At 51.3% G+C, this 13,669-nt stretch overlaps 1 protein-coding gene across 1 annotated transcript in view; it reads right to left on the bottom strand.

Moving 5' to 3' along the window:
* The window catches only part of CSMD2 (CUB and Sushi multiple domains 2), a 615,632-nt gene that overhangs the window by 48,277 nt on the left and 553,686 nt on the right, over positions 1 to 13,669 (bottom strand). Inside the window, exons 52-54 of the mRNA XM_062193240.1 lie at positions 12,789 to 12,962; positions 11,236 to 11,409; positions 1,293 to 1,466 (exon numbers count right to left, since the gene is read on the bottom strand). Coding sequence (XP_062049224.1) covers positions 1,293 to 1,466; positions 11,236 to 11,409; positions 12,789 to 12,962 — 522 coding nt within the window. The remainder of the gene's footprint in view (positions 1 to 1,292; positions 1,467 to 11,235; positions 11,410 to 12,788; positions 12,963 to 13,669) is intronic.

Raw genomic sequence — 13,669 nt, forward strand, 5'->3', positions numbered from 1 at the left:
TAAATAATCTTTTTTATTTTTTATTTTTTTTGACAGGCAGAGTGGACAGTGAGAGAGAGAGAGAGACAGTGAGAAAGGTCTTCCTTTTGCCTTTGGTTCACCCTCCAATGGCCGCTGCGGCTGGCACGCTGCGGCCAGCGCACCACGCTGTTCCGAAGGTAGGAGCCAGGTGCTTCTCCTGGTCTCCCATGGGGTGCAGGGCCCAAGCACTTGGGCCATCCTCCACTGCACTCCCGGGCCATAGCAGAGAGCTGGCCTGGAAGAGGAGCAACCGGGACAGAATCCCGGCGCCCCAACCTGGGACTAGAACCCGGTGTGCCGGCGCCGCAAAGCGGAGGATTAGCCTAGTGAGCTGTGGCGCCGGCCTATTCTTTTTAAAAAAAAAAAAAGAGACAAAGGATTTGCAAAGCATCTTAACTCAGAGTCAGAGCGAGATGTTAGAATAATGACAACATTGTTCATCGCCCATGACTGGCACTTTTGCTCTTGCAACGTCTTCCCATCAGCTTACAGGAAGGAGTCTCACAGTCATCACAGCAAGTGGGAAGGGATGAACTGTTTACAGAACCTTTGCTATGCCTTCGAGGTCTGTAAGGCACCGGCACCTCTCCCGAGGCCTCACTGCTTCACTGCTGTGGGAAGCCTGGCTGTCTCTTAGACTGCACGGGGCCAAGACATGCTCAGCCCGTCTGTGGTTCCACCTTGCTTCCTTTTACCCTACGCACCCTTACCCTTTGTCTCTGCCTTTAGGTTTCCATCCCAACCCTGCTGCTTTAACATAATTTCTGTCAAGAATGCAGCTCCAGTGAATGTGGTTACGAAGGAGCTGCAGCAGCCATTCTGCACCCATGAGGAAAGAAAGGCCAGGATGTGGCTCTTGTCCTCCTTGAGAAGCTGCGGAAGTAACAGAACTTCTTGATTTCTTGTTTATGTCAGAACAACAACAAGCCTCTGCTTGCTAAAAAAAAAAAAAAAAAAAAAAAAAAAAAAAAAAGGGATGTGCTACTATATACTATACGGTGTTGATCACTTGTTTTTCTATGGATTGTAACCAAGGAGACTTGAAAGAAGACACTAAGTCTTACTTTCCGAGGAGAACCCGTGGTGGAACTACACGGCTGTGTCCAGGGGCTGAGAAAGTCCCTGTTTGTGACCTTCTCTGCCCCAAGTCTTGCTGGCCCATCTGAGTCAATGTGATGTGGGGACAGAACTCACTGGCACCTGCCCCTGGGCTGCAGCGCCCCAGCGAGTGGAGGTGGTGGGGAGTGCAGGGGGCGGGCAGGGCGACTCACTTCTGCAGGTGGGCAGCGCGTCGCTCCACTGGCCGCTGGCCAGGCACTGTGACCTGGCAGCCCCCTCCGCCACGTACCCAGGGTTGCAAACAAACTTGACCACGTCGTTGAGGTTGAACTGGTTGCCCTGAGTGAGGCCGTTGATGGGGTTGCCTGGGTGTCCACAGGTGATGGCTATAACCGAAACAGACGACAGGCAGTAAGCCCTCCCGGGAGGCCACACCTCCTTTCACGGGGCCTTCTTCAGGCACCTCAGTGTGGTTCAGCGCTAAGCATAACTCCAGTCACCTTTGCCGTAAAACCTGTTTCCAGAAAATGCCATGGGCACAGGCCCCCTCCCCCACAGATTGGACAACTCAAGAAAAAGCTTTGCACGACTTCCCACAGGGCCCTGGGCCTGGACTGCAGCTCTCTGTGGCCGGGGTCGATAGTCCCACCTTACTGCCTCTGGCCCTGATGGCCCCGGCTCCCCATCCCCACCCTTCATAGGTGGACACAGTGATGAGAGGCGTCAGGGACTGGAGCTGCCGTGTGCAGACTGCTTCCTGTCCCTGCCTCCCCACAGCCCTCGCTGGGCCCCATCACTTCCTCTGCCTGGGGGTCAGAGTGGCCTGCCTGCCTGTCCTGGGAGGAGGGCACCCACTTGCTTGGCTGGCTCTGCCTTCCTCCGCTCAGGGCCCAGCTGCCCTCAGGGAGTGATGCTCTCAGCGGCTCCCCTGGAAGCAGCTTCTCCCCAGCTCTGGGCTGCCCGTGCCTGGGCGAGTGAATCCTCCCTAACAGCCCCCGCAAGCCCCAGTGGTCTCCTACTTTGCCCTTATTGGTAACAGAGGTGGTATTTGGGCCGGCCCCCACCCCCTTTTGGTCACAACTTGTTCAGATGTGGGCAGGGAAGGGCACGAGGACCCTGTGCTCGCAGGTCTGGACTCTGAGCCCCTGCTGAGCCCTCAGCTCTCCCTGCCTCCCTGCAGGGGTGCAGTTGACTCCACCCAGCTACACGGGCCTCTGTGAGGTTTCTCAAACACACCAAGCAAAGTACTACCCCAGGGCCTTTGCACTTGCTTCCATGTCTGCCTGGAGTGCTGTGCCCTCAGATATGGCTGGCTGCCTGCCCTCATAGCCTCAGGTTTCTCCTTAAATGTACCTGACCAGTGAGGCCTTGCCTCCCCAGTGAACCATACCCCCAGCACAGCCAGGCCCCGCACCCTGCTCTGCCATCCTCTGTAGCACCATCATCAAGCCAGCTACCACAAATGCACTCAGAAACTTGTTTCCTGCTGGTCTCCCTTCACCTGCATGTAAGCCCCAGGGCGGCAGGGACGCTGGTGGACTGCTGGATCCTCTGTGTCTGCACCAGCTTCTGACTCTCAGCAGGAGCTGGAGAAACGTTTGCTGAGCGAAGGAGCAAATGAGTGAGTGCAGGACTGGCTGGAGGCCCGGGCTTCTGCCTGGCTCCTTAGTCCTCAGCTCTACCTAGGGCCTGCCTGGCCTGGGTCTGCCACGATTGAACTCCTCCCCGATGTGGTGGCCAGACCTCTCCCTTTGCTCTGGGTTTCAGCTGTGAGAGGATGAGCAACCCTGAGGGATGCTCTCGAGGCCTAAGCCTTGGATCCAGGAGAGCCTCCCCCTAAGCCAAACGCTGGGCGTCAGTCTCACATGCAGGATCACTGCTGCCTTGCAACAGTCGGGCCCTGCGCGGCCGGGGCTCTCGCTCACATCCCCAGCCCCAGGCCCAGAGTAGGGAGCAGAGGGGCAGCAGCAGTGCTGCCTCCCGCACCCCTGTGCACTCCTGTTCCTGTCCTTGGGCCTGGGCTTGCTGCCAGAGTCAGATCTCCAGATGGCACTGCCCAGATCTGGGGACGCTTCCTCAGGGCCTAGGAGCAGAGCTGCTAGGGACTGGGAGTAGCGGGGACAGGACCCAGATGGCAGGGATGGGACACAGAGTGCGGGAACAGGACCCAGACTGCGGGACAGGACACAGTGCAGGGACAGGACCCAGACTGCGGGACAGGACACAGAGTGCAGCGGCTTTGTGGCTCCTGAGGGGGCAGGCAGGCAGCAGAGTTGGCAACTCCTCTGAGTAGCATGGAGGAGTGATGGCTCCTTTTTTTTTTCATTTTTAGAAGTTTTAATTTACTAGAGAGATAGAGAGGGAGGGAAGGTGAGGGAGAGGGAGAGAGAGAGGAGGAGGGAGGGAAGGAGGGAGGGGAGAGAAGAGAGAGAGAGAGAGAGAGAGAGAGAGAGAGAGAGAGAGAGGCTCCCATGCACCAGTCCACTTCCAAATGCCTGCAGTGGTTGGGGCTGAGCTGGGACCAGACTGGGGCCAAAGCTTGGAGGGGCTCAATCCAGGTGTCCTGCATGGGTGGCAGGGACCCAACAACTTAAGCCTTGCCACTGCCTTCCAGGGTCTGCATTAACAAGAAACTCAAATTGCGAGTGGCACTAGGAAATGGGAATCTTACCCAGTGCCTTAACCACTAGACCCACTGCCTACCCAGTGGTGGTTAAATTTAAGTTATGAATTTGGCCAGTCCATGGTACCCAGATAATTGGCCAAACATTATTCTAGAAGTTTCTGAGAAGGTATTTTTTAGATGAGCTCCCATTTAAGGCAGGAGAATGTGAGAGCAGCGTGCGGCCCTCCACACTGCGTGGGCCTCCTCTGATGAGTGGAAGGCTTTGATACAAAAAGTCTGATTCCAGGACAGAAGAAGGAATTCTGCCTGGGTCTCTGACCTGCTGGCCTGGGCCACAGATTTTAGACTTTCTGACCTCCCCTATAAATCTCTCTGTAGACAATACCAGCAGGTCCACTGTTTTTGTTTCTCTGAGAGCCCTGACCTAATGGAGGCTGACAAGGGGAGAGGAGGGAGGAGGCACTGCTCGGAGGAAAGCAGGGGTGCTGCTGAGATGTGAGCGTGGGCACAGGCACATTCCTTGCCCTGGGTTTTCCTAGGGCAGAGACCCCAGCGTGCTCAATTCGTGTTTACCCGCAACATCTAACACAGAGCCTGGTACATAGCAGGTGCCAAGGAAGTGCCGGGGTGTAAGACCTCTGCTAAAAATAAATATTAAAATAATATTATAGTAAAGGGTTAAAAAGTTTAGCTGCTGGCGGTAGACATTCCTTGAGATAACTGTGTCTCCACCCGCCTGCAGAATAACCTTGGGAAACTGCTCTGTGTAACTGTCTAACTCGATAACGCTTGCAGGAATCTGAAAAGAGTTGCAATAAGGTTCTGTAACTTAGTGACCATTGTATAAACTTACCCCTTCCCTCGCTAAAAAATTGCGTCAAAAGTTTGCATGCCTGTTGCCCTTCAAAATAGCTAATCACCAAACGTCCCCCATACATATGTTAATCAGGTGGCTATTGTCTTTAAAAACTGCCTGTAACCCCTGCTCGGGTCTGTCTCTCTCTCTCTCTCTCTCTCTCTCTCTCTCGACCACCTGTGGTGCTGGGGAGCCCGTTTGCACAAATGCCTAATAAAAACCTCTTGCTCTTGCATCTACCGGTCTGGAGTTCGGGTCTTTGGGCAACCACCTGAGCGCGTTGGATTCCCAGATTTGGGGTCCTTCAGGGGGAACGGAGAAGAGAGTTAGGAATAGAACAAGCTCACTGCAGAGGCTGCAAGGGAGGGGATCCAGGGAAAGATTCTGCTGTTGAGGTGGGAGGGAAGAAGGCAAGACAGACGCAGACAGGACAGGTGTGTGGCGGGGACGCAGGAAGTGGGAGGAATGCTTGTCTGGTGGCTTCTGTCATCTCTCAATGTCTACGGCTGGCGAGGCTACCTGGCTGGTCCCCGATGGTCGCTGGGGTCTGGCCGCATGGGCTCGTTTAATTCTTGCAAGTCTATGAGGTAGGCATCATGTGTATCTCCGTAGGGAAAGAGAAGGTCGGGGCGCCAAAGGACATGCTCAGGCTCCTAAGCGGCTTCTCCAAGTTCTGAACCCAGGTCTCCTGACTCCAGGCCATCTTGGAGCTGTGTGCTGAGAGGAGAGGCAAAGGCGGGGAGCAGGGGTCCCCACAGAGGCGCTGCCACCGAAGCGGCAGGCAGGAGATGGGTGGGGAGCTGGGCCGATCCTGGAGACCACGGATCTGTGCGCCATGGCGGCTACCACAAGGCCTGGCTCAGGGGAGACATTCAGAGACGGTTACTGTTTCACCCTTGCCTTCCTCCTCCAGACTCCGGGAAAGTCTCTGGGCTCCCAGAGTGACCGGGGCTCGGGAGGAGAGGACCGGATTCTGTGACGGACAGGACTGCACCGTCATCACCATCATCGTGTCGCAATAACAACCACGACAGTGGCGGCAGCCAACCCTGCCCAGCCAGCTCAGGCACTGCCCTAGCGCTTTCAACTACTTCCTCCTCACAGAGGAGCCTGAGAGCCGGTGAGGACGGCTGACCTGTCCAGAGTTCTGTGGCTCCATGGTGTCTGGACGTGGGCAGTCATGGCCCACACCGAGTGTCTGCTTACTTTACCCCATGGCCATGGGCAGGTGTTTGGTGCAGTGGTTAAGACACCGCACAGCACTCCCGCGTCCCGTATTGGAGTGCCTGGGTTTGATTCCGGGCTCTACTCCTAATTCTGTGTGCGCGTGCACACAGGAGGACTTAGTAGGTGACAGCTCAACTAGTGGAGTCCCTGCCACCCATGTGGGAGAAATGAGAGGAAGGAATTGAGTTTTGGGCTCCTGGCTGCTCCAGCTTCACCTGTTGCAGGCATCTGGGGGAGTGAACTAGCAGATGGGAGACCTCTGTCTTTATCTGCCTTTCAAACAAATGAAGTACTAAAGTAAGCATTAACAAATACAGCCCAGGCCTAACTTGGAATGTCTTTAGGCCGGGCAGGCAGTCTCCGCCCAGAGCCCCACGCTTGCTATTTTTAGAGTCTAAATCTCTTCCCACATTGTGTGCCAATTTTCTAGGAGCTTCTACATTTGCATCTTCTGGATGAAACCAAATATATTCTGCTCAGACCTGTCTGAGGGGATGACTGGTTATGGGCGAGTCGTGATTCCCGTCACACACTTTAGAAACCGTTCATGTTAATCTGGGGGGTGGGCACGTGGCCCAGTGGCTAAGCTTCTGGTCTGGAAGTCCATATCCTGCTTCAGAGTGCCTGGGTTTGAGTGCCAGCTCCACTCCTGATTCCAGCCTCCTGCTAACACACACCCTGGGAGGCGGCAGGTGTTGACTCAAATAGCTGGGTTCCTACCACCCATGTGAGAAACCTGGGTGGAATTCCTGGCTTCTGGCTTTGACCCAGGTTAGTCCTAGACTTTACGGGCATTTGGGGGAGTGAATCAGTGCATGGAAGCTCTGTCTGCCTCTGACTCTCAAAATAAATACAAAAATTTCCTAAAAGATTAATTTTCATGCATGGCTTATTGAGCAAGTCTCACTTTACTGTCCTATCCCCTAAATGAAAAGCCAGATGAAGAGAATTTAAAAAAAAAATTTGCCTTACAAATTTAAGAAAAAAAAATCTGCACTTTCTCACTCTGGGGAATTTTAGAAAGTGATGAATCTTCCAAACGACTTCTGAGGACAAGAGGGGCCACTTCAATCTCAAACAATGCAGATGCACAAGCAGAACAAATGAAAGGAGAGAAAGTTCGGGCCGACCACATAAATCAGAGAGAGAGAAGGCCAAGAGCAGAGAAATAAACACAACCCAGGCAGCGCTGCTCCCCACGCTTCTGTTGGAAGCTTCTGTGACGGGCAGGACTGAATGGAAAAGGGAGGAGGGAGCCGGTGAGGGGCCCGTGTGGACCTCAAACCTCTGCTAGGAAAAGTGACTTCACGTCCCCGGGTAGCGCTCTGAGAGGGAGTGCTGGCGTGTCAGAGCTCGGCACAGGGAGGGGCACAGCAGCGTGACTCCCCTGCCCCTTGTTCCGAGAGAAGGAAGAGCTCTCCTCTGGCCGGCGGAGCAAACAGAAGCAGAGACAGGCAGATGGGGGCTTCAGCAAGACAGAAAAGCAAAACCAAAAACAAAAGTGGAGGACACACAATCTCTCCCTTACCAAACCCAAGAAAAGATCATATATTAAAAAACATAAAACCAAAATCAAAACAAACTCGGGCAAACAACCTAGGGAATTAAAATGAGACAGAGAAAGAAGCAAAAGCCTGTGAGAAGTTGTCACAGTGACAGAAAAGGGTACTTCTGCAAACCACCAGAAAGTCTCCAAACCCACAGCAAACACCAGCCTGAAGGTACACACAGCTACTCCGAGAGAACAGAAAAAGTTACAATCCTTCAGCCATGAACATCTCCCGCCAGACACAGACACATGAAACACAAGAAACCTGCAGCAATATTCTAATCTGAATTAAATATTCTCAAGTAAGCGTTAGGGGATGTGAAAAATAACCTTGAGAATTGGAAAATCCAAAAACTGAAAGCTGAATGGAGAAAAAGGTGAAGGGAAATAAAAGATAACTTATTACATTCAGGAAGAACTAAGAGAAGATGACAAAGTCGTCTCAGAAATGAGGACTAAACCATAAACTGTTCTCAAACGACAAGTTAAAAGGAGGTATTGGGTGGGGGCTGTGGCTGCGGTGCCAGCATCCCTCATGGGTGCTCCTCTTCCAATCCAGCTCCCTGCTTCTGGCCTGGGAAAACAGTGGAAGCTGGCCCAGGTGTTTGGGCCCCTGCACCCACGTGGGAGACCTAGAAGAAGCTCTTGGCTCCTGGCTTTAAATCGGCGCAGCTCTGGCCATTGAGGCCATTTGGAGAGTGAACAAGCAAATGGAAGACTTTCTCTCTCCCCCTCTCTGTAACTCTACCTCTCAAATAAATAAAAGAAAAAAATCTTGAAAAAAAGAGGTAATGAGGAAAACTCAGGCAACCAACCAAGAGAATGGAAGCAAGATAAAGTAAGAAGTAAAAGTCCTGGGTGAGCGAGAGGCTGAGATACAAGATACGTAAAGAAGACTGAACACGTACACAGCTGGATTTGATGAAGGAGGAAGAACGAAACAGTTGTCCGGAACCAGTGTTGAAAACTATAGCCAAAGAAAATATTTCAGAAATAAAAGCAGAGCTGAAGCTACATATTCAAAAACCCACAGAATCCCTGGGCTGATTCTCTGGGAGGACTCAACTCTGAGGTCTAGCTTAGTAAACACAGCCGACTTGAAGGATAAAGGGAAAAAGATTAGCACACCGAGAAAAGTCATTAAAGAACCTATAAGAACAATAGAATTAAATGACTATTATAATTCTATAGGTTGAATGCATACAAATGGAGTAGAATGGAGGTTACCAGAAGCAGAAGGTTACCATGAAGGGAGCAGGGCGAAGAGGGAGAGGTCGGTCAAAGTGAACAAAGTTGCAATTACGTGGATGGAGAAGTGGAGAGATGCAATGGACAGCGGGATGACTGTAATTCATAATACTGTGCTGTACACAAGAGTCGACTTCTCTCACCACACACACACACACACACACACAAAGGGTATTATGTAAGGAGATGGATATGCTAACTGGCTTGACCTTAATAATCATTTCACTGTGTACATGTATATCAAAGGATCATGTTGTCCATCTTAAATATATATAAAAAAAATCAAGGCGCCAGAGAAAAAAGAGTGTGGTGCAGAGCAAAATAATGATGGAGGAGCATTTTTAGGAAAGTCACAGAAATAAATGGTGGTGAGCATTTTATATCCAGCCTAGCTGTCGTTCCAGCTTTGTGGTACAGAGAAGCAGCTTTAAACAGGCAAGAAGCTGGGCAGTATCGCCCAAGGATCTTACTGAGGAGTGCACTAGAGACCGAGCTTGTCCCTGCCAGCAGACGAGGAGCAAAAGTCCAGAGCACTGGTGAACTTCTAAGAGATTTAACTGCAGATCTAGGAGTAAAATAAAAGGGAGGGGAAAAGGTAGGATTCTATATAAACTACAGATAAATAAACATTGTATGTTCCGACAAAGTAGAAATAATGCAACCTGAAATGGAGCAGAAACAGTGTGGAAAGGAACCTGGAATAAAGTCATTGACGGTAGTACAGCTAATACGTGAAAGCCAAGGGATGATGAAAAATGGATGAGCTGAGCAGGCACGCGGCAGGTGGCTAGGCTGCCACCTGGGATGCCCACGTCCTGTCAGAGAGTCTGGATCCATCCAGCTCCTCCACTGCTGATCCAGCCTCATATCAGAGCCTGGATCCATCCTGGCCCCTCCACTGCTGATCCAGCCTCACATCAGAGAGCCTGGATCCATCCCGGCCCCTCCACTGCTGATCCAGACTCATATCAGAGAGCCTGGATCCATCCTGGCCCCTCTGCTGCTGATCCAGCCTCATATCAGAGAGCCTGGATCCATTCTGGCCCCTCTACTGCTGATCCAGCTTCATATCAGAGCCTGGATCCATCCCGGCCCCTCTACTGCTAATCCAGCCTCACATCAGAGAGCCTGGATCCATCCGGCCCATCCACTGCCGATCCAGCCTCACACTAATGCACACCCTGGGAGGCAGCAGGTGATAGCTCACACACTTGGATCCCTGCCACCCAGATGCGAGGTCTGGATTGAGTTCTGGGCTCCGGGCTCCTGGCTTTAGCCTGGCCCAGCCCTGGCTGCGGTAATCACTGGGGAGTAAATGAAAAGATGGAAAATTCCTCTGTGTCTCTCTGCTTTTCAAATAAAATGGAATAAATAAGTATATATCAGTAAACAGAATAATAAAAAGCTATATAAGAAAATGGGGACTAATGGTACTAAAATGTACAACAGTAAATGAAATAACAGAGATATAAGCATTCCTAAATATACAAATAACACATTACATGAAGATATACCATTAAATAACATTTTACATATAAAAGTTAAATAAAAACTATAGAATTAAGACCAAACACATCAAATATTTCAATATATGTGAATTACTTTAACCTACTAAAAGAAAGATTTTCAAATGGGCTCATAAGGCAAGGGTAAACTCAATGCTGTGCACAGAGCCATCCAGATAGGCTGAAATAAGTTCATAGCCAAAGGTCTGCCTGGAGAAGGGGTGGAAGGGGTTGTGAGCCCAAAGCCAAGCAAAGCAACATTCAAGCTGAAAACTGCTAACAGTTATGATGAAGGTATTTTAAAGGTTCAGAATCACAACTTATAATGGAGATAGAATGGTTAAGAGTACCTATGAACCAAATAACACAGCAATGACTCTAGTGTAGCAGAAACAACAGTAAATGCAGCGGAAAGAGAGAAACACTGGTAATTGGAAACATTATACACATGTCTCAGGATGAAACAGGTCAAGTGGATGAAAAACAAGTAAAAATGCAGAGGACTCAAACAACGTCATCCATCAGGTCTATCTTATGAATATTCATAGAGAGCTAGCTGTAATCCCTTTCTTCTCAAGTGGATACAGAGCATTCATAATCATTGACCAGAGTCACAAAGAAAGCATCAACAAATTCCAATAACTAGAAATATACAAGCAGTAAAATCAGCAATTAAAAACAAAAGGCCCTTCGACCTAGAGATTAAAAAAGAAATTGTCTATTAAAGATCTTCTGGGCGAAAAGGGACATTAGTAGTAAAATTACAGAATTTCTAATAAATAATAAATATTCGTTATTAGAATCTATGGGATACAATTAAAGCAGCAATCAGAAAAAATGTGATGGTCTTAACACTTTTATCGATGAAAATCAATACAAACTTGAAAGAATGAGAACGAACAACTTAAATTCTTAACTAGAGAATGAACTTAAAAGTTGTCTGAAAGAATGCACAAGGAGGAAATAAAGTAAAAGACGTAATTAACGATGCAGAGACCTGAAAACGATACACGGAATGATTATGTCTTTGGGAAAAAAAATGAATACATCTACAAAAGCCCCTCTTAACTGGATCTCGAGATAAAGGGGGAGAGCGCTTGCTGAACCGAGCCCCACGGCGAGGGAGAGCGGGCGACATACTTACGCACACAGAAAGGGGTCTTGCCAGACCAGTGGTGATCCTGCTGGCAGATGCGCACAGACATGCCGATGAGGCGGAAGCCGGCGTTGCACTGGTACACCACGCTGCCCCTGTAGTTGTAGTTCTCGCCGTTGATGTGCCCGTTGACAATGGGGTCGGGAGTTCCACAGTGTCCGGCTTGAGGGCAGCATGGGGACAGAGAGAAAACCCAAGAGGAGGTCACAGAAAGTGAAGTGGAGCCTGGGCAGGGGGACGAGACACAGGGACGGACCCAGACACAGGGATGGTGGCTAATGATCCAGCCACCCTTGCTTCCCCAGCCTCCTCCCGTGGGTAGCTCCCCAAGAGTGACTTCAGGGGTCCTAGGCGTGATGGAAATGCTACTGAGGATTTACTGATCTGGAGCGCAGAGGACACCCAGGGCTACAACCAGGCAGTCCGAGGCGGGTTGTGTTGGTGATAACCCCGTAAAAACATGGGGTTGGGCTACATTCACGCTCCCTTCTGGAGAGGCACTCAGGTGAGTCATGTTTATAAATGGGGTTGGATAGAGCGTATTTCTGGCATTCCCATCAGCTTCCTTGGGCCCCTTGTGGAAATAACTTGTGACTGTGTCCCTGCCAGGGGCCTGAGACAGTGGGACAGCCATGCCATCTCTCTTGTTAGCTTTGTGTGGCCGGGACTCTGAGACAGCCATGCCATCTCTCTTGTTAGCTTTGTGTGGTTGGGACTCTGAGACAGCCATGCCATCTCTCTTGTTAGCTTTGTGTGGCCGGGACTCTGAGACAGCCATGCCATCTCTCTTGTTGGCTTTGTGTGGCCGGGACTCTCTTTTGGACTTGAGTGATCCAAGAAGGGAGAAAGCCTCAGCAGCATGGCTCAGGCACAGAATGGATTAACTGTAGGGGAAAAGCTCTTTGTCCTCTGTGAGTCAGGTTGTTTTACGGCTTCTGTCATTTGCTTAGTAGAGATGCAAAACTGTTAACTTGCAATATGCAAGGTACTCTCGGGGTGTTACAGTTGTCCAGTGGTGGAGATGGGGCTCTGTCCCTTACAAAAGGGCGAATAAGGGGTACCTTTCCAATCAGGAAGAGAACCCGTCAAAGTCTTGCCTCAGGAGACTGAAAGCTCTTCTCATTCTCTGGGTGCCCCCGAAAGAAGCCAGCCCAAGGTCTTATTTATTTTTTATTTGGAGAGACAGGGAGGTCTCCCACCTACAGGGTCACTCCTCAAATGCCTGGGAGCTGGGAACTCCATTCAGGTCTCCCATGTAGGTGGCAGGGACTCAACTGCTCAAGTCATCATTTGCAGCCTCCCAGGGTCTGCATCAGCAGGAAATGGGGATGGGGCCTGGGGCCAGGACTCAAACCCTGGCACTCCAATATGGGATGCAGGCATCTTATAACAGGTGCACCAAGTGCCTGCCCCTAGTTCAGGGTTTTGCTCATGGCAGAGGAGCCATAGTTGGTGTTTGGATTCAACATTTTATGGAAGTAGGTTCCAAAGCTGGTCCCTAGTTTCGGAGAGATCTGACTTGTCCTGGGGAGGCCACTCACCAAGGCAGCGGACCTCAGAGCCGCTCCAGAGCCCGTTGGCCATGCACTCCCGCACCCTGGAGCCCACCAGCGTGTACCCGGAATTGCAGGAGAAGATGGCCGTCGCCCCGTAGACGGACAGCGTCCCGATGCGGTGCCCACTGGGAGGGATGGGCAGCTCACCACAGGAGATGACTGCAGGGACCAGAAACACTCAGTGAGCAGGACGCCCTCTGCTGCAGCTTAGCAAGGACGACGACAAAAACCAGAGCTGCTTGAGCCTGCTCTGCGGGAACTCATGGCTGGCGTATGGGTGGTGACACTGCTGCTGGTGGCGTCTCCAGAGCTTCTGAGAAGCTTCGGTGCCCCTGGGTTTCATGCACCACCATCTCTGGAGATGAAGGACACCCAGGCAAGTGTATTTTAAAAAACTCCTGGGGTGGTTCACGGTACACCGTGGTGTGACCCTGTGGGGTGCTCCCCGGCGCCCAGGGTGGACGCCTCCTATCAGTCTCAGTGTCCTTTGCTGCCGGGGCCAGCGGCAGGCAGCCTCAGGCTCCTCATCCCAGCACCGCTGCTGACCTCTGGCTGCACAGGAGATGAGGCCTCTGCCAAGGCTGTAGTGAGACGTGAGCGGCTGCCCTGGAGTGAGGCTGTTCCCGGCCCATGAGGTCTGCTCACGGACCCACACGTGGTTCTGCTCCACCGTGGAGTCCACACCACCGTGCACAGACCTGAGGCGTGGGAAGATCACTTCTCATCCCACCCGGACTCACGCCCCCTCTCAGTGACAAGCTGTTCCCTCTAGCCCACGACGGTCCCCTCCTCTATGATGGCCTCGTTGACCACACACGTGCGATAGGCAGAGCTCTATGACGGCGGTGCTGTGGTGAGCCAGAGCC

Source organism: Lepus europaeus, chromosome 5 (genome assembly GCF_033115175.1).
Source record: "Lepus europaeus isolate LE1 chromosome 5, mLepTim1.pri, whole genome shotgun sequence".
Classification (NCBI taxonomy): Eukaryota; Metazoa; Chordata; class Mammalia; order Lagomorpha; family Leporidae; genus Lepus; species Lepus europaeus.